This window comes from Podarcis erhardii (assembly GCF_964252035.2).
Source record: "Podarcis erhardii genome assembly, chromosome: Z".
Classification (NCBI taxonomy): Eukaryota; Metazoa; Chordata; class Lepidosauria; order Squamata; family Lacertidae; genus Podarcis; species Podarcis erhardii.
Window position 1 is genome coordinate 48,444,731 of NC_138504.1, and position 20,152 is coordinate 48,464,882.

The 20,152-nt window shown below is 46.7% G+C and overlaps 1 protein-coding gene across 3 annotated transcripts in view; it reads right to left on the reverse strand.

Moving 5' to 3' along the window:
* ABCA2 (ATP binding cassette subfamily A member 2) overlaps positions 1-20,152 on the reverse strand; it is a 106,295-nt gene that overhangs the window by 17,998 nt on the left and 68,145 nt on the right. For 2 of the 3 annotated variants that reach the window (XM_081847397.1, XM_081847398.1), the window contains 14 exons: positions 19,366-19,562; positions 18,178-18,360; positions 16,742-16,926; positions 14,588-14,708; positions 13,670-13,960; positions 9,766-9,978; positions 8,652-8,754; positions 7,773-8,101; positions 6,818-7,031; positions 6,092-6,197; positions 5,040-5,151; positions 4,400-4,460; positions 2,285-2,459; positions 423-538 (listed from right to left, as the gene is read on the reverse strand). In XM_081847397.1, the coding sequence (XP_081703523.1) occupies positions 423-538; positions 2,285-2,459; positions 4,400-4,460; positions 5,040-5,151; positions 6,092-6,197; positions 6,818-7,031; positions 7,773-8,101; positions 8,652-8,754; positions 9,766-9,978; positions 13,670-13,960; positions 14,588-14,708; positions 16,742-16,926; positions 18,178-18,360; positions 19,366-19,562 (2,406 nt within the window). The remainder of the gene's footprint in view (positions 1-422; positions 539-2,284; positions 2,460-4,399; positions 4,461-5,039; positions 5,152-6,091; positions 6,198-6,817; positions 7,032-7,772; positions 8,102-8,651; positions 8,755-9,765; positions 9,979-13,669; positions 13,961-14,587; positions 14,709-16,741; positions 16,927-18,177; positions 18,361-19,365; positions 19,563-20,152) is intronic. The other variant, XM_081847399.1, reaches the window with a different exon arrangement.

The following is a 20,152-nucleotide window of genomic DNA, read 5'->3' on the forward strand; positions in this document are numbered from 1 at the left end:
TCAATCTAAATCACTGTTGATGATTTTATTCATTGCAGACCCTCAGATAATCTGATAAACATTTCGTTTATGCAGCCAGAGAAACCTGGTCGTAATGATATTTTTGTACAACTGGAAATCATATATACAGAGGCAGAGTCTGGCCAAAAAGCTTAAGTATTTGCACCGTTCAATCGGACCAAAGCAAGTCCATCCTGCTTCCCACTGTGGCCAACCAGATGCCCCAATGGGAAGCCTGTGAGAAAGGCAGGAAGGCAATTGCCCTCCCTAGCATGTTCCCAATATCTGGTTCTCTAAGGTAGACTGCCCCTGAACATGGTAGTGCCACCACAACAGGTGGAACAGGCATAACCTCTCATCTTCCCTCTCTCTGAAGATCAGGACAACGCAAGGCCCCAGTTTTGCTCTTTGTGCCAACGTACCCATAAAGCAGGAAGAGAGAGAGCACAGCTGGAAAGTTGGTGGGCGAGGTGTATGCTGGCAGGTCAAACACAAAGAGGATGATAATGCAGCAGGTTGCTGGGACCAGGTAATTCAACTGCAGGAGGGAAGAAAAGGTAAGGAAAGCATGAGAACAGAGAGTCTCTAGAAGCTGAAGGCTTTGCATCACCACCACAACCCCTGCTATTCAATCCTGCGTTTTCTGACATGAAAACAGCAGACAGAAAGCAGAAGGACCCTGAGTGAGAGTCAAAGAAGTGAATATTTCCCAGGGTGAGAGGCCGGGAGGGTCTCTCATTTTCTGTGGGCAGCCAGAACCAAGAGCCGCTTTTGCATAGAAAGGAGATTATGTATTTGTGCAACTGCTTTTTGCATTTTAGATACCCTGCTGCTGATTTTCTGATCCCTTAATTTTTATGCTACTGCTGCTGCTTTTGAAGAGAATCTGCATTTCACAATACATTTCTTACTGCTATAAATTGTGTTTATATAATTGCCCTGGGTTTTAAGCTGCACAGATATTATGTGGCAACGTTTGTGTTGCATTTTATAAACTGGCCTCTGGCTTTCTGACGAAGGGCAGCACACAAATTGAATAACAATATTAGTCTGATTCTCAGCAACTTCAAGACATACCAGGAGAAGGCTTTCCCCAACCTGGCTACACAAGAATTGGCTCTGATGTGAGAGGCCAGCTCCTCTCCCCTGACTTGTCACCTGGGGGCAGCCACTCCACCAGGCCTTCCTCAGCAGGAGGAATAGGAAGCAGAAGTTTCCTTTCATCAGCTTTGCCAAAAGCCCAGCTCCACCAGACGCCTCTTGCCGCTGAACTGTGCCAGCTGGTCATTATAAGAACAACTGTTGAAGAATTAGTGCAGGGGCCGGCAACCTAAGGCCCATGGGCCACAAGCGGCCCATAGGGATCGTTTAACCAGCCCACGAGCTGCCCCCGAACCGAGCCACTCGCTCAGTGAGTCTCAGTGCACTGCGCTAAACTGGTGCAGCACGGCACGGGGACTCGCTTCCATGGTGCCAAAAACCACATCTGCGCAGACGCTAGAAATCGCATGCGCAATCCGGCCCATGGAGGGATCTCTGCTGGAGTGAACTGGCCCAGGCGAGGTAAACCCTGAATTAGTGTCTGAGCTTAATCCCCCCACCTTCTCTCCCTGCCCCTTTCCCCTTGTGTGTTGTGCTTTCCCCCCTTTTTAAGACTGTAAGCCTGCCGGGGCAGGGACTTTCTTGTTTCAACTGATTGTATATAAGGCACTTAAGGAGTCTTTATGGCTGAACAGCAGAGTAGAAATGCTACAACCAACCAACCAACCAACCAACCAACCAACCAACCAACCAACCAACCAAGTGAGAACACAAACTGCTTTTCTGGATCAGATTTAAAATAACACTTGTTTAAATAACTTGTTAAAGGTGTTTAAACATAAGGAGGAAAGATCGGAGACATAATAGAATGATTTTAATAATTAGAAATGAGTTCTGAAAGAGGGTAAGGATTTGCTGTATCAGATTGGGTAAAGAGGAACACAAAAAAGGGAGGAGTGAGGAAGTCAAGAAAGATAGTTAATTAATCATGAATTTAAAAGATGGAGCTTTTAGTTTTTATTTTTTTCGTTGGAAGAAATCTTATTTTTTCTGTATCTTGTTTTTCTGATCTGTTCTGTGTGTATTTTGTTTTTCTGATTCGTTGTATGTGTATTTTGGTTTAGGTGTTTCCTAATTTTTTTTTTGGTTATTATGTGTTTTTTCTTTTATAAAACCTTAATAAATATTAAAAAAATAAAATAAAACAACAACAACAACAACAACAAAAGCTTTATGAAGATACCATGTCCCAGACGTAATTGGCCAGCCAGTAGATCACTGGGTCACAGCCGCTCACAAACTGGAGGTGCTTGGCTTTGGTGGACTTCTCTGCCACCAGGAAGACCACGAAGCTGGCCGGCACAAAGGACATGGCCACAATGATGAAGATGGCGATAACCACGTCGGTGCCCTGCAGGCTATGGTTGGCCAGAGAAAGGAGGAGAAAGACACAGGGCAATAAATCCAGGCACTATTATGCAATCTGCTATAGGCTGTGGGGACTAGGTAGCAAGAAACCTGCGTTTCTAAATGAGTGTGACGGCCTCTGATCTGCTTAACTGGTAGGACAAATCTATAGTGCAAAGCCCTGCCCATCAACACAGGGGCAAGCCCCAATGAGTTCCAATACGTGTGACTGGCACTGCAGACTAAAGGTAGTTTATTTGATGGGGGCCAACCTGCTAAGCAACACCAGAAGCTGCCTTAGACCAGGCCAGACTATTTGTCCATCTACTCCATGATAATCTACTTTGGCTGGCAGCAAATCTCTCTAGGGCAGGGCAGTCCAACTTTTCATACCAAGTGGGCTGTAAGAATACTTTGACATAGAACCTGCAGAGGCCACACACCGAGTTAAACATCCATATTGTAAATTAAAGTGTTCACAATATATTTAATATTATTTAATATACACAATATATTTAGTTAAATATGTATAACTAAACACACTAGTAATAGATTTAATATAATCAATTATTTAACAAATTTAATGCACAAACAGATGTATGTGCTTTGTTAACAACACATGACACAAAAAGTAAATGTTTAAGGCTTTAAGATGTTTTTTATAATAATAATTTATTATTTATACCCCGCCCATCTGGCTGGGTTTCCCCAGCTACTCTGGGCAGCTTCCAACAAAACACTAAAATACAATAACCTATTAAACATTAAAAGCTTCCCTAAAAAGGGCTGCCTTCAGATGTCTTCTAAAAGTTTGGTAGTTATGGTGGGAGGGCATTCCAAAGGGTGGGTGCCACTACTGAGAAGGCCCTCTGCCTGGTTCCCTGTAACTTGGCTTCTCACAGCGAGGGAACCGCCAGAAGGCCCTCGGCGCTGGACCTCAGTGTCCGGGCAGAATGATGGAGGTGGATACTTCAGGTATACTGGACCGAGGCCATTTAGGGCTTTAAAGGTCAGCACCAACACTGAATTGTGCTCGGAAACGTACTAGGAGCCAGTGTAGGTCTTTCAAGACCGCTGTTATATGGTCTCGGCGGCCGCTCCCAGTCACCAGTCTAGCTGCCGCATTCTGGATTAGTTGTAGTTTCCAGGTCATCTTCAAAGGTATCCCCACATAGAGCGTATTGCAGTAGTCCAAGCGAGAGATAACCAGAGCATGCACCACTCTGGTGAGACAGTCCACAGGCAGGTAGGGTCTCAGCCTGCATACCAGATGGAGCTGATAAACAGCTGCCCTGGACACAGAATTGACCTGTGCCTCCATGGACAGCTGTGAGTCCAGAATGACTCCCAGGCTGTGCACCTGGTCCTTCAGGGGCACAATTACCCCATTCAGGACCAGGGAGTCCTCCACACCCACCAAGAGCTGCCAAAAAAAGGCCTCATGGGTTGAACCACCCTGCTCTAGGGTCTCAGGAAGAAAGAAGAGTCTTCCTGTTGCCTGCTATCCAAGAGACTTTGCTGGCGATGGGACCCATGTCCTTCTGCAAACAAAGCATGTATACTCCTGAGCTGACCCCTTCAATTCAGCCTTTCCCAACCTAGTATCCTCCAGACGTTTTGGACCACAACACTCATGAGCCAACATGGCCATAGGATAATATGGCTGAGGGGACCACAGCCATGTTGACTAGGGCTGTGAGGAGCTGCAGAATAATATAAACAAAGGAGGGGATGAAGGCAACTCTGCCATCTCTTCCTCTTACCCATTTGTTTATACTATTCTGCTGGGGAAACCCAACCAGATTGGCAGGGTATAAATGATAAAATTATTATTCTCTTTTTAAAAAGGAAAGAAAAAGCACGTAGCACACTCTCGGTTTAAAGAACCAAACCCACTCACTCCCGATTTCAGTTTAAAATTTGAAGCAAAGGTAAATAAATGGATACCTACAGGTAATCCAAGGAGAGGCTGGCACTGGTTTTGTTCATCGGGTGGTTGGTCAGGGTGATACCTGGAATGTATGAGAAGAAGAACAGGAATTGGATGAACTGCTTTGCACTCCAGAATGGCAAGAAGCTGTAGCCAAAACCAGCCATCTCCAATCTGGCGCTTTTCAGATGTTTTGGACTACAATTCCCATCAGCCCCAACCAAGAAATTCTGGCTGGGGCTGATGGGATCTGTGGTCCAAAACATTTGGGGGGGGGGGCGGAGCACCAGGCTGTGAAAGGCCTACAAGCAAGATACTCCTTTGACATGGTGCTCCCATTCCGCAAAGTAAGAGCCATTCGAGTAAGCCCCTGCAGGCACAAGCTTCTTTTCCTAGAATCTTTTCTTTTCAACATCTTTCTGATCAAAGAGCATCTTCCACAGATGGACCATCCAAAACCGATGTAAGGAGCAGAGAGGCACACTTGCAAGAGGCCTCCTAAAATATTAAACAGACCTTTACCATCACAGTGTTAAGAGTAACTAAGTGGAAATCAACAAATACAACGAAATCTAGCTACGTCCAGAAGTTTAAATACAGCCCTATCTTCTGCCTTTCAACTTGCTCCCCAATTTCAACACACAAGGGCTGACTGGCTCACCATAGGCAGCGGGGTTCCCCCTGGTCTTGGGCAGGTTGGCACGGAGGATGGCATTGTTGAGGGTGTTGAGGTACGTAGGCATGCTGTGGTAGCCCTTGTTGTTGTAATAAACCTGGGCAAAGAGAGATATGGGGGAGAGAGATTAAATATTTCTGAGCAAAGCTGCTCTTCTGTTAACAGGAGCACAGACCAGCAGCCACATTTTATCTACGCAGCAATCTGGAGGGGTAGGTTATGCAAAATACTGTGATTGCCCTAAAGCCTCCCAATTAGCTTCATGGCTGATCTGAGATATGAACCCAAACCATCCTGGCTTTACGATACAATACGATACGATATCTTTATTGTCATTGTCCCATACAGAACAATGAAATTGAAAAATCTATGTAAGACATTCAAAAACCCCTAAAAACTCTGAAACCCTATTTTAAAATACAATATACTATAGAGACTCCTTATATTGCGTTTAGAACCAGAATTGCTGAAAGAGATCATTTCTGGGGTGGGCACTATCCTGCGCTATCTCTGCAGCTTTCTTATGGCACCTGACAGCATAGATTTGATCCAAGGTGGGAAGAGTGCACCCAATTATTCTCTCTGCAGTCTTTACAACCCTGGACAGCATTGTTTTTTCCCTGGCCGTGCAGCTCCCAAACCACACACACACACACACACACACACACACACACACACTACTACAGCCTTCTCCAACCTGATGCCTTTGGACTACAATTCCCATCACCCTCCAACAAGCAAAGCTGTATTATCTACTCCAGCATGGCTGTGCTGCCTGGGAGTTGTAGTCCAAAACCTCTGGGGTGCACCAGGTTCTGGCCCAACATCCTTATCTACTATACTGAAGATGTATCTCTATTCTGATCAAAATGAAACAGAAGGACAACTAGGGTCCTCCTACCTTTGGTTCCACATTTAGCCTGCTCTGCTGGCTGCAGCTGCTTTATTTATTTCATGGTGGTGGTTGCTACTTTATCGAGTATCTGCATCGATGAAGGGCAGGCTATAGAAATATTTTTATTTTAAAAAGCGAATACCTGGGCAGCTCTCCGAACAGCAATCTTCTGCACCATGGGAGGAGCTTTGGCCCCAAAGGATGCTGGTATGGATTTCAGGAGATTGCCAAAGGTCATTGCTCCGTACCTGTGCGAGAACAGACAGGAGAGCAGAAATGCAGAGCTCACACCGGTACAAAGGGTTTAAATTTTGCAAAACTGAGGCGCAGTGGGGCCATGTGGCCTATTGGGACTGGTAGGGTCAAAAGCGGTGAAGCCAGGGCCCAAACGACCCTTTGGCTAGTTGTAAAAAGGCAGGCAGGTGAGGAGCTAGGTGAGGGCAGACTAAAGCTGGTGGACCTCATGGACCAGCCTCCACTGCTGCCTAGGCTGCCCTCAGACTGAGCAAACCAAAACAAAATGGCAGAGACAGATTACTATTATTTATTGCATTTATACCTCACTCTTCTCCTAAGTTGGAATTCAAGGTGCCTTCTAGTATTTAAAAACACCATTGCAAAATGCAAAGCAAAAAAAGCACATTTGCCAAAACAATTACACTCAAACACATTTAAAACCAGCATTTAAATGCTGTTTGCTCTGACTGTCAACACCTTAGCCTGCCAGGTGGGAGGATAACAAGGAGGGAGCCAATCTGGCCTCCTTTGGAAGGGGATCCTGCCATATGGGAGCAGCCACAGAAAAGGCCCTGTCTTGAGACAGACAGCTGCCTCACTTCCCCTCCCTCCCCAACACACCCACCCCTACCGATGCAGCCGAAAGCGGTCTGACGTATACAGCAAGTACTCTGAGACGTTGCGCCCAGTGATGTCCACCAGAATGTCGCCTGTCACAACCTTCCTCTGTGGTGGGTGGCCCCCGACTCCACTGGGGCAGGAAAAGCCGGTGCCCTGCATAGAGCAAGTGCACTTGATGGGCTCGTGGATGATGCTGGCCAGCAATGGGGCAGAAGTGACCGTCTCTGTGAGGGGAAGAGCAAAGAAGCCGGGTTATGAACAAGGATTATTCCTTCCTGTGCTGTGTCCCAACTGAAGAACGAAGGGACCTCCATGCATTCTTTTAAAAATAGCTATACAGTCATATCTCATGTTACGTTTGCTTCATGATATGTTTTTTCAGGTTGTGTCCTGCAGCGACCCGGAAGTACCAGAAAGGGTTACTTCCGGGTTTCGCCGCTCGCGCATGCGCAGACACGCAAAATGACGTCATGTGCATGTGCAGAAGCGGCAAATCACAACCCGTGTGTGTGCAGACGCACCGCTGCGGGTTGCATTTTATTCATGTTGTGAATGGGCCTCCGGAACGGATCCCGTTCGCAACCAGCGGTACCACTGTATCTGTATCTATATAGTACGATGACAACTATGAGCATTTAACTTGTGCAATTTCAACCTTGTGCAGTTAAAGGCTGTCAAAACGGTGCAAATTAAATCCATGGAAGATCTTCCCGGCACAAAAAGAGCTTTTAAGAGCCCAGCCTGGCTTATTGAGCAAGACCTTTGTGGCGTGTTGGCTCTGGCATGGCCCCACAAGATCTCCCAGAGCTGGCCTTGCCAGTAAGTAAGGCATTTTAGCTGCAGTTGGCAACATGCTCTGAAATCCCTTTTCTACTCCTGCTTCCAGGTACCCTAATAGTGCTACCGCTCAATTTGAATCTTCAACCCAAAGCTTCAACCCAACATGGCAGATTCCCAAACTTTACCTCTGACAGTGGAGGGGTAAGTGGTGGAGTTCCAGGCCCTCAGCAAGTCCTCGTCCAGGGAGAAGGGGTAGTCGGAAGGGGCAGGTGACGGAGGGGGCGGCACAAAATTGGAGAGGGGCAGGCCCTGGGTGAAGGAATCCACACACATAGCATCAAAGTACTTTGCTGCCAGCATCTTCGACTCGTTGCTGTTGAGGTTCAGGGACTGCACCAGCTGGTCCAATGTGCTGTTGAAAGCCGTCTTGAGCACACAGGTGGCCCCCACCCCCGAGGGACGGTAGAAGGTCTCAACCAACTGCTGGGGCTTTGCATCTGCTGACTGCTTGAACCTGCCAGAAGAGAGTATTATTATTATTATTATTATTATTATTATTATTATTATTATTGCACCCTGTACCCGGAGGTCTCAGGGCACTTCACAGAAAAGAGTAATATCAGTTAGAAAGCAAGGCGGGTGGGGGAGAGAGCTGAAGATCTTTTAAAACAATGATTAGATGGGCACAGGATATTGGCCACCCAATAATCATGACCGAATGGGGAAATCTTTGGAGAACAAATATGAAATTTATGGCGTGTTATAACATCAAGGAAAATATATTAAAGATGCAGAACAGATGGTACCTCACCCCCTCAGGAATATCTAAGATGTACAAAAATTTAGTGAATATCTGTTGGATATTCTGGCCTCGGAACGTTTACTGCCTTGGTGACTCCCATGTGAAATCCTACTCAGGCTTCTTTTCCCATCACAAACAAAGTTGTAGCTGGAAAAAAATTCTTCTTTCTCTGCATGCAACCTTTCAGAAAAATAAAGCGTCACCAGAGTCCCTATGGCTTCTGGGTCCAGATCTGGAAAAGGTGGAATGACAGAGCTCTCACCGGTATTCGCGCCGTTCCTCGTTGGCATATGGGATGAAGTTGCCTTTGGGTTGGGTGTAGTTGTGGTACTGGGATGGCGAGAGGATGAGAGGAGGTAGGTCTCCTGTGAAACAAACAACATTTGTTACAGCTGCTTTGAAGCTCTAAGAGATACCCCCAATTTAAGCACTAAAATGCATGGGGTGGGGATATATGAATCCTTCCCCCAATATTGTATGGATTCACTCCACTCCTAAACACCTCTTGGTCCCTTCCTGATCTCTTCCAGTTTTTCCACAAAACACACCATCTTTTCATTTTTAAACTCTCAGTCTTACTGCAACATGGTCTATGTGGGGCTGCCTTTGAAGAAGGTTCAGAAACTTCAGCTGGTGTAGAATTTGGCAGCCAGGTGGTGCTCAAGGGACCCTGGACCCAAGGCTTTGCATATCAAGGGCTTTGTGTATTAACACAGGAGCCTTGAACCTGGCCCAGGAGCATATCAGCATCTAGGGCAGATGTTTTAACAGAAGATACACTGTGCACCCATCCCAAAGACCTTCAAAGTAGCTTATGTAAAAGTGTTTTAAAATCCAGAGTCCAAACAACAAATATGACGACCATGCAGCTGAACTAGAACACCAGGGTAGCAATAATTCAAAGGCCCCGCTGAAACTGAAACAGATCCAAAAAGAAATATGAACAATGGAAGCCATATTACTCCAAGGGACTGAGATCCACAGTCTAGGTGCCACTGTTAAAACAGCCCAGTGCTCTCATCTCTACAGTATACTAGGCTTAATCTTCAGTGTGGCAGCACCTACACTTTGGAACTCCCTGCCACTGTACCCTTTCTGGTACTTGCTTAAAAATATTTTTGTTTAGGCAAGCCTAGCCAGAGATTTAGAATGCTGGTGTGCTTATTTTAAAAACTTTTTTTTTTTTAGTGAAGAAACTTACTGTGTTCTATTCTTTTTGTGTGTGTGTGAACTGCTTTAAGGTCTTCTACAATCAAGTGGCATATAAATATTATGAAATGAAACTAAATGAAATAATCAATCAATTAATAATCTGGCCTTCTGTATTTTGGGAGACCGCTGGGGGCACAGCCTGCTTCAGAATGAAGTGCGCCTACCTATCTCGGGCACGGAGAGCGCCACTGTCATGGCTACACAGACAAAGAACGCAGGCAGCAGGATCTGGGAGAAGAGGGCCTTGGTGTTCCGCTTGGCACAGTGGAACCGCTTGACGATGAGCCCGTGGAATTGGCGCAGCTTGAGCCAAGAGCCCTCCAGCTTGATGCTTCCCTGACCCACCAGCGCATGTTCATCCAGATCCGCCTCTGGGTCTGCAGCAGGAAAGAGCAGAGGGGAGACTGAGGCTTCTCTTTCTCTCTCTCGTAGGGTGGGGTCCAAAAACAACAGGATGCAGGCAGATATATGACCCCCACCTACCGAAAACAGGCAGAAGAGGAGCCTACATGGAAGTCCCAGAGACACGGGGCCTATAGGAGTGGTACCCCATAGAGTGGCATTCATGTGGTGCATTGAGTCCTGCGCCTTCCCCTGCCCCTCTCACCTCCTGCAGTCTTCCCCACTGTCAAAATGCTTTACTTAATACAACTTAACACACATTTAATTCGTGCAATTTCGACTTTACGCGGTGGACGACTGACCGTTCAAAATCACAAAGGTTAAATGCACAGAAGGCGGAGAGCTTTAAAAGCTCTTTTGTGCAGGGTTTGCCCAGCGAAGAAAGAGCTTTTAAGATCTACTCCTTGCTTACCAGACTATGGTCAGCTCTTGTCAGATCTCAAGGGTCTATCTGAGTTTCCGCAAGAGCCTCCAAGAGCCCAGTAAGCAAGGCAGGGAGCTTAAAAGCTACATGCCTTGCTGGGGAAGGTAATACTTGTTTGGGTCACTGGCACCAGAAGGCAAGTCTGCTTGTGCAGGGTCAGTTCCAAGTGGGTGCTTTGATACTGAACAATTTTGGCCTTAAATGCCATCCTTGAAATGTAACCCCTGCATAAGATGTGAGTTGGCTGCATTATTATTATTATTATTATTATTATTATTATTATTATTATTACTTTTATTTGTCACCCACCATTTCCCAGCAGGCCCCATGGTGGATTACAGCAATTTAAAATCCAGAATAAAACACACACACACACACACACACACACACACACACACACACACACAGTTAGAGCACTTTGCATTTACATAAACAGGGTGGGTTCTGAAAAAACACATCTCAAATGTCAAAGGCCAGGGTTCAGAGGTGCACCTTTAGCATTCCCCAAAAGCTGTATGGCGAGGGTGCCAGATACAACTTTCTGGGGAGGGAACTGCACAGCTCAGGGTCAGAGAAGACCCTCTCTCGGGCCACCACTCCAAACCTCTGAGGGCTGTGGAACTACCAAGAGGGCCACCTGGAAGGGTCTGCAGAGCAGGAAGTGGTCTCTCGTATATTTAGACTGGAAGCCCCTTGGGGCAGAGGTCTGGGCTTTTTATGTTTCAGTTAGTCTGGTGTCCATAAATAACCAACACTCCCCACCTGCCCACCAGGGGGAGCAAGCAGAAGCAGCCTCACAAACCAATCTGTTAGCTTATCTTACAGATCCCTCCCTCTAAAAAAAACAGCATCAGACCCACCTCAGACTCCCTCCTTGCGCTCACCCAGCCCCCGCCTCTGACTGAGCGCCAGTCAAGGGAGGAGCAGGGTGTGGAGGGTGCTTTTCACACCCTGAGCCTCGCCCTCTGCCCACTGGCTGATGGCACAGGTGGGGACAGAGCACAGACGTTGATGGGGCACTGAGGGTGCCCTGTTCCACGCCCTGACCAATGGTGGCCTCCATTCCCGCCGGGGGGGGGGGGCGTACACACATACCGGGCACTACACCCCTGGCTGCACCCAAGGGTACACTAAAGGAGATTGCAGGTGAAATCTCAGAGCCTTTGCCTATGCCTTTGTCTTTGAGACTTCTTGGAGAACAGCTGAGGCCCCTGCAGACTGGAGGCAGGCAAATGTTGTCCTCATTTTCAAAAAGGGAGAAGAAGACCTGGATAACTATCAACCAGTGAGCTTGACATCAATACCAGAAAAGGTCATTGAACAGATAATTCAACATTTGGTCTGTGAGCACTCAGAAAACGATGCTTTTCTAAGCATGGGATGCTTTTCAACATGGGTTTCTCAAAACCAAGTCATGCCAGACGATTCTCATTTCTTTTTTTGATGGAGTTAAGTGTATCTTGATTTCAAAATCTTGATTTTGACAAAGTCCCCCATGATATCCTTGCAAGGAAGCTGGTAAAATGTGGGGTGCATGAGGTAATTGTTAGGTGGATTCGTAGCTGGTTTACTGACCAAACCCAAACCACCATTAGTGGTTCCTTGTCATCCTGGAAAAAGGTGACAAGTGCAGTTCTGCAAGGTTCTGTCCTGAGCCTGTTGTTGTTCAACATCTTTATAATCGACTTATGATGAAGGAATTTAGGGAATGTCATTTGCAAATGACACCAGACTGGGAGGGGTAGCTAATGCCACAGAAGACAGAATTGGAATTAAAAATGATCTTAACAGATTGGAGAACAGGGCCCAATCTAACAAAATCAATTTAAACAGGAATAAATGTAAGGTGTCCCAGATCAAGAGAAATAATAGTACTACTCTATTCTGCCTTGGTCAGACCACACCTGGAGTCCTGTGTCCAGTTCTGGGAACCACAATTTAAGAAAGATGAAATCAAGATGACCAGGGGCCTGGAAACCAAACCTTATGAGAAAAGATTGAGGGAGTTGGGTTTGTTTAACATGGAGAAGAGAAGACTGGGAGGAGATATGATAGCCATCTTCAAATATCTTAAGGGCTATCACATGGAATATGGGGGGAAACAAGCTCATTTTACTGCTCTGAAGAGTAGGACTCAAACCAAGGGCTTCAAGTTACAAGAAAAGAGATTCTGACTAAACATCTGGAAAAACATTCTGACAGTAAGAGGTGTTAGACAGTGGAACGGTGTCCCTCGGGAAGTAGTGGGCTCTCCTTCCTTGCAGGTTTTTAAGCAGAGTTTGGATGGCCATCTGTCAAAGATGCTTTAGCTGAGATTCCTGCAATGCAGGGGGTTGGACTAGATGACCCTGGGGGTCCCTTCCAATTCTATGATTCTAGGTGCTAGCTCCACACCCTGTTAGGGTGAAAGCACTTGTAGCTGAGTCCCATCATGTTAAGTATAATGGTTTAATGGACACTGAAATGGAAAATGCCTGTTGTGTATTTTGCTGAGGTTTTACTGTATTTTTCGTTCTATAAGACGCACCTTTTCCCTCCTAAAAAGTAAGGGGAAATGTGTGTGCATCTTATGGAGCGAATGCAGGCTGCGCAGCTATCGCTGAAGCCAGAACAGCAAGAGGGATTGCTGCACAGCGATCCCTCTTGCTGTTCTGGCTTCTGGGATTCAGAATATTTTTTCCTTGTTTTCCTCCTCCAAAAACTAGGTGCATCTTATGGTCTGGTGCGTCTTATAGAGCGAAAAATACGGTAATTGGAAAATTCCATTGCTTTAGCTGAGATTCCTGCATTGGTTTGGATTTGATATCCCGCCTTTCACTCCCCTTCAGGAGTCTCAAAGCGGCTAACATTCTCCTTTCCCTTCCTTCCCCACAACAAACACTCTGTGAGGTGAGTGGGGCTGAGAGACTTCAGAGAAGTGTGATTGGCCCAAGGTCACCCAGCAGCTGCATGTGGAGGAGCGGAGACGCGAACCCAGTTCCCCAGATTACGAGACTACCGCTCTTAACCACTACACCACACTTGCTCTCACACTGGTTGGGCTGGATGACCCTTGGGGTCTCTTCTATGGTTCTATGATTCTAGGCCCACGGCCCCAAATCCTTAAGGTTTCCAGGTGAGACATTCTCCCCTCACACCTCTGCAGCCACAGTGTAGGATCTCTTCCCCACCCCCACCCCGCCACACCACGGTGCCCTCCTCCCGGGGTGGGGAACACGCAAGGTCTCTCACGTGTTACAAACCTTGCAGACTGACGTTATCAGGGTCTTGCGGGTTATCAAACAACGGAGAGTAATCCCCATAGAACTCCGAATAAGCCCCACCTTCATCGCCTCTCACAGAGCCGGCTGAGGACGATGACTGCAGTGACGTCTGAGACTGGGTGAGCTGGGAGCAGGCCCGCAGGTTCCCCTGGTCTGCCTCAGGCTTCTCGAGCGTCTCTGCCCCTAGGAGGAGTTCCCCGTTAGCCTCAGCCTTGGGGCCCAGTTGGGAGTCAGGCAGAGGGAAGCTGTCCTTTTGGGACTCTTTCACATCTGTAAGGGATGGAGAAAGAGTGAAGGTTATTTATTCAGTGCAGTCACAGAAGCATGCCCTGAGAGGCTCTCAAGACAACCGCTTGCTTCCCCCCCGCCCTTAAGAGACAAAATTTGCTCTGATGGATTACCAACCCCCCAAAAAAGCTCAGATTACAGCGGAGTAGTGGAAAATAGGGTTTGGTTTGAGCCCAACAGTATGTACAAAGTCAATTTTATGAGCTACAGTTCAGTAACCTTTTTATTTGGTTTTACAGTTTGTTCAAAATGAGCAGGTTCCTTTTTCTTAAACCTTTCTTAAGTTCACAAAGTAATTGAAATACTTTACAACAAAACAAAACAAAGCAAAGCATCAGGTAGAGACTTGCTATTACAGGTCCACAGTATGTGTTTGGATGTGACATTGAAACATGAAGAGGTTCAGTCTAAACCCAGATAAGAAAATAAGATTAATGTTCTCACAGTGGAACGTTCTCCCTCGGGAGGTTGTGTCCTTCCTTGGAGGTTTTTAAGCAGAGGTTTGGAGGCCATCTGTCATGGACGCATTAGTTGAGATTTTGCATTGCAGGGGGTTGGATGAGATGACCCCCAGGGTCCATTCCAACTCTACAATTCTATGATTCTTACCAACATCACTGTTCTCCAGAGACTGGTCTTCCTCTGAGACCTTGAGGAAAACCTCTTCCAGGGTGGTGTCCATCAGCCCAAAACTGGTCAGGTCTAGGTCATCCAAACTGTGCTCCAGGTGCTAAAGAAACAGAATGGGAGGAAACCAGAGGGGAGTCAACACAGGTGTGTCCATCTAACCTCCACTAGGCACCACACACTGCTAATAGTCAGAATATTCTGATCAGCCAAGAGCATCCTTCTTTGAGCACACCACCCAGGCACAAGGTTTCCATGTCATGGTATGATGTTATTTGTGGAACACCTGTCCTGTTGGGATGGGCAAAATGAAGCTACACATTCATTTATTTAGCAGATTTGTATCCTGCTTTTCAACTAGAGTCTTCCAAAGCAGCTAACTACATTTAGGAAAAATGCAACAGATGCACCAGGCACCACACGTTCACAAAAGTGAACACCGAAGCAGGTGTTGGCTGCCATCAGATGCTCCTTTCCACATTTAATATGGTAGCAGTTGGCTCTGCAGAAAGAGGGGAAAGCCTGACTGGAGCAGGCCCTGATCTTGCCTTCCACATTCTTCAGACAATGCACAACTACCTTTTGGAATTCACAGCCACAAGACGTGCTGATAGCCACTGATTTAAAGGGTGCTAGCAGTCCTTTTTCTTCTTCTTTTTGGGGTACTTGAGGGTATGCAGTACCCACAACCCCGCCCCATGTTAAAGGTGTGGCACTTAATCTAACAACTTCATAGTGAGAACTGGTACCTTTTTTCTATAAAAAAGCACCGCGTGCTAAAAAATAAAATAAATCACGGATGAGAAGGCTATCAATGGCTCCTAGTCATGATAGCTATAGAGTATTCCACATTCAGAGCCAGTCTACCTCCGAGTAACAGTTGCTGGGGAGAGTAACAGAGGCGATGAGCTATTGTCCATGACCTAATTATTGGGTTCACATAGGCTGCTTGTAAAACAGTTCACAAAAAGAATAAAACATCTATTTGAAACATTCAAAAAATAATTAAAATTACTGATACTCTAAAAACTGCATTAAAACACATGTCAATGTTCTACATATTTGGGTAGACTCATCTAAACAAAAGATGTTAGTGAGTGCCAAAAACAAGTACAGTGGAGGAGTCTGCCAGATGTCAACAGGCGGGGAGTTCCGAAGTGTGTGGGTGCTGCCACACTAAAAGATCACTTTCTTGCAAGTGCAGAATGAATATTATGTGGGAACTGTAACTGTGCTGGTTCTGCAAATAGAAGTGGTTGAGTGGGCATGGGACAAGGCAATCTCGAAGGCAAATTTCTGTTTGCTGGAGAAAGAAGTGGAGATCTCAATGCAGGAATACAGAGATCAGACACCTTCACCGTATGTACTCTTTTCGGTTCCTACCAAAAACATTCTTGTTAAAATAAGCCTACCCAGATGTTTAGAAAGTTGAGGTGAGTTTAGTCTACTGTTTTAACTTTTTGAAAGCTTTGATTTATAGCAGTTAATCTTTCTCATTGATAATTTTATTATCTTTAAAAAAATGCTTTGAGGGGCCGCTTTTTTTTTGCAATCAAGCGGCATCTAGGTTTTATGCAATAAGCAAACAAGAAAACCAACGAACAATCCATTATTGTTTTAAAACATTTCTTAAGTGCCTACCAAACAACTGCCAAAGCCCTGTAATTCACAAGCCCAGGCCTTTGAGGGTGTCACTACAGATCCAAAATTTAAACCAAACCCTTTGGGCCCCAATTTAAAGATGTCTGCAAATGGGACATGAAGGCTGGCAACATTAATGCCCCCCCCCCATATAGGAATCACTTGCAAATGACCACAGTGCCTGGAGACAGACAATCAGGTCGTGCATCCACAGCAGTGTCCAGAGGAGGAATGACAGCTGGGAGGAACACAGAAAGAATAAACACCCTGGTGCAACTGCAGCAGCACAACTGGGCACCTTCCATTGTCCCAGCTGCAACAAAACATGTCTCTCCCATATCAGTCTCCACAGCCATAGCAGGCGCTGCAACTCTTCAATGGTTTGACTTCACCCCCAAGTGCACTCCTCCATTGTCCCATGAGACAGATGGATGCCAGACAACCAGTCCTGTCCACACCCCCCCCCCTTTTGTTTATTCACCAGCTGCCTAGTACCTGGAAGAGCCTTTCGAAACAGCCCTTCTTGACTGCTTCACTGGGGAGGATGTAGGAGAGCTCTGTGTTGGTGTTAGAGATGAGGAGGCAGGAAGCAACATACTTCTTGATGAACTGTGTGACTCGTGCTTCGGAGCAAGGGCTGATGGAAGACTGGCAGGGAGAGCTGTGGGTCTGCCCAGAGTCTAAACAAAGAGGAGGGGACGGGGGAGAAGGAGAAAAAGATTATTTATTTGCTGTCACCTTATATCAGTTTACAACCAGGAACATTAACAAAAATACACATATGCATATCATAAGCACGTAAGGACATAAGAATAGCCTGTTGGATCTGGCCAGTGGCACATCTAGTCTGGCATCCTGTTTTCATGGTGGTCAAGCAGATTCTTCAATGGGATACCCGCGAGCAAAACATGAGCACAAGAGCCCTCTCCCTCCCCTCCTGTGGTTTCCAGAAACTGGGATTCAGAAGCATTTATTGCCTCTGACCATGGAAGCAGAGCAGAGCCATTGTGGCTAGTAGTCATTCATAGCATTGCTCTCCTCCATGAATCCTCTTTTAAAGCCATCCAAGTTGGTGGCCATCACTGTCCCCTGCAGGAGGGAGTTCCACAGTTTATAACGATGTGCTGCGTGAATAAGTACTTTCTTCCGACATGAATGGTCCAACATCCAACCTCATTTGATGTCCACAAGTTCTGGTGTCATGAGGGAGGGAGAAAACTCTTCTCTATTCACTTTCTCTAATGAGAACGGCTGTATCCAAAAACATTGTCACCTGCACTGTGGTTGACCCTGAAGCAGAGTGACCATAAGAGACTCAGCAGAGCAACAGGGGAGGGAGTGTTTGATGGGGTGTATTAGGCCTTTCCTAGCCCCTTGACAGAAACTACAGTAGAAATGGACATGCTAGATAGAACAGTTGTCACAAGGGCAGCAGCCATTGGGTTTTTACTGCATCTTCCATCTAATCAATTAAACCTGGCCAAAGAGGAAGGCTTCCTATATTTAGAGATAGTTAACCATCCCAAAGTATGGCTTTCCATCCTTATGGGTTGGTGGGCCCAGAATAGTTGGGGAGTGTCACCCAATAAAAAACTGATGGCATATAAAACCAGGAAAGATAAAAATAAGTACTTCCTCACACAACACAGAAAAGCCTGATGGGATTTGCGTGGTCCAATAAAGACCTCCATCTGAGGTGGCTTTAAGTGGAAACTAGACAAAGATGTGGGACAGGAAGATGAGGAGGAGCAGCCTATCAACAACCACTAATGCAAACTGCTATATGGAACCTCCATGTATAGGGGCAGTCTGCACCCGAGTATTAGAAACTGAGCACAAACAAACAAGGGTGGCCAGAGTCAAATTGCTCTTTAAACAAGTAACGGTTGTCTGGTTCTGGAGCCCCTGAAACCATGATGCTCAACACTGACCAGCATTGGCTCGGGCGTCCGACTGCTTCTTAACGACGGTAAGCTTGTACCCGTCACCGTAGGTGCTCTTCAGAAAGAGGGGGGACCCACAGCACTTCAGCTTCCCATGAGAGATGATGGCGATGCGGTCACCCAGGAGGTCAGCCTCATCCATGTGGTGCGTGGACAGGAGGATGGTCCTTCCTGTGGGGAAAGGGTGAGGGTTAGATAAAGGGGCTGTCACAGAGTCACAAAGGACAGGGCAACAGCCCCTCACAAAAGGACACATTCCTTAACCACAATGTTCTGGAGAAATACAATCTTCTGCATCATGCACTCACCTTCACTGGAGGTTTTTAAGCAGAGGTTGGACGGCCATCTGTCAGGGATGTTTTAGCTGAGAGTCCTAAACTGCACGGGGTTGGACTAGGTGACCCTCAGGGTCCCTTCCAACCCTAAGATTGACTCTAAGATCCTTATTGATACAAATATGAACTAGTTGTCCACCCCAAGGCTCACATTCACACTGTGCATTTAAAGCAGTGCCAAGACGCTTTGCAGTGTTGGCTCCACCCCACCCCACCCCATTCCAGAAAGGTCAGCCGAACTGACACAAGGGAAGGAAAAAGGATGATGATAATAAATTAAAATATATATATATTTATACCCCGCCCTCCCTGGCCAGAGCTGGGCTCAGGGTGGCTAACACCAGTAAAATTACAATAAAAACATAATAGGGGAAAAAGACAACAAGACAATTTAAAATACAGGTTAAAATGCAATTTAAAAATGCAGCCTCATTTTAAAAGTAGCCCATGGATCAAAACCGTAAGGGGAGGGAAACATAAGGGTCAGACTGAATCCAAACCAAAGGCCAGGTGGAACAGCTCTGTCTTGCAGGCCCTGCAGAAAATGTCAAGTCTCGCAGGGCCCTAGTTTCTTGGGACAGAGCGTTCCACCAAGTCAGGGCCAGTACTGAAAAGGCCCTGGCCCTAGTTGAGACCAATCTAACCTCCTTGCGGCTTGGGACCTCCAAAGTGTTGTCATTTGTGGACCTTAAGGTCCTCCGCGGGGCATACCAGGAGAGGCGGCCCCGTAGGTACGTGGGTCCTAGGCCACATAGGGCTTTAAACGATGTGGGTTGGTAGCTGGTGCACCCCACCTGTCAAGCCCCAGCAGAGTGAGGCAGCACCCATTTATCTTGCTTACCTTGTTTGTATTTGAGGATGAGGTCCCAAATAGCTCTCCGTGCATAGGGGTCCACGCCAGCAGTGGGCTCATCCAAGATGACAGCCCGGGACCCTCCGACAAAGGCAATGGCCACCGACAGCTTCCTCTTCATCCCTCCTGACAGCGTCTGCACCAGGGAGTGGCACTTGTGGGTCAGCTCCAGGTCTTCAATCATCCTGGAGGAACACAATGACATGGGTAGGGGGGGTTTAGTCTTCCAAAGTGGCCAAGTCCGACCCTAGAACTTTGTAGGCTCCTCCACAAAGGGATGGGAGGAGGATAGCATTCCCTTTGCCCCTCTCCCAAATGCTGGCCTTCCCTCTCTCCACTCCAAAGTATGATTAATTGAGCCTACTCCAACCTGGTTTGTGTCTCCCCGCCCCTTAATCTGGTGTTTTAGGCTACAAAGTGGCACGCCAAAACATCTGCGTCCTCATCAAGGGCACTGGGTTGGGGCAGACAGGATTAATGTCTGGGGTTGTACAAATAATAATATGGGAGGCCTGAGGATGAGGTTAACCATATGTGCACCATTTCTGAATTCTGGGTGCATGCGCAGGTCTTCAACCCCAACCTACGTAGCCATGGGACACTGCTCCTGCCAGCCACTGGGGTTCCCTCCCCTGCCAGGGTTGATTGCCAAACATGAGATAGAATCATAGAATCGCAGAGTTGGAAGGGATCCCAAGGGTCATCTAGTCTGTTATAGGAATTCTAAGGTCTATATATATATCCCATTACACACTCCCTCCCTTACTGCTCTGCT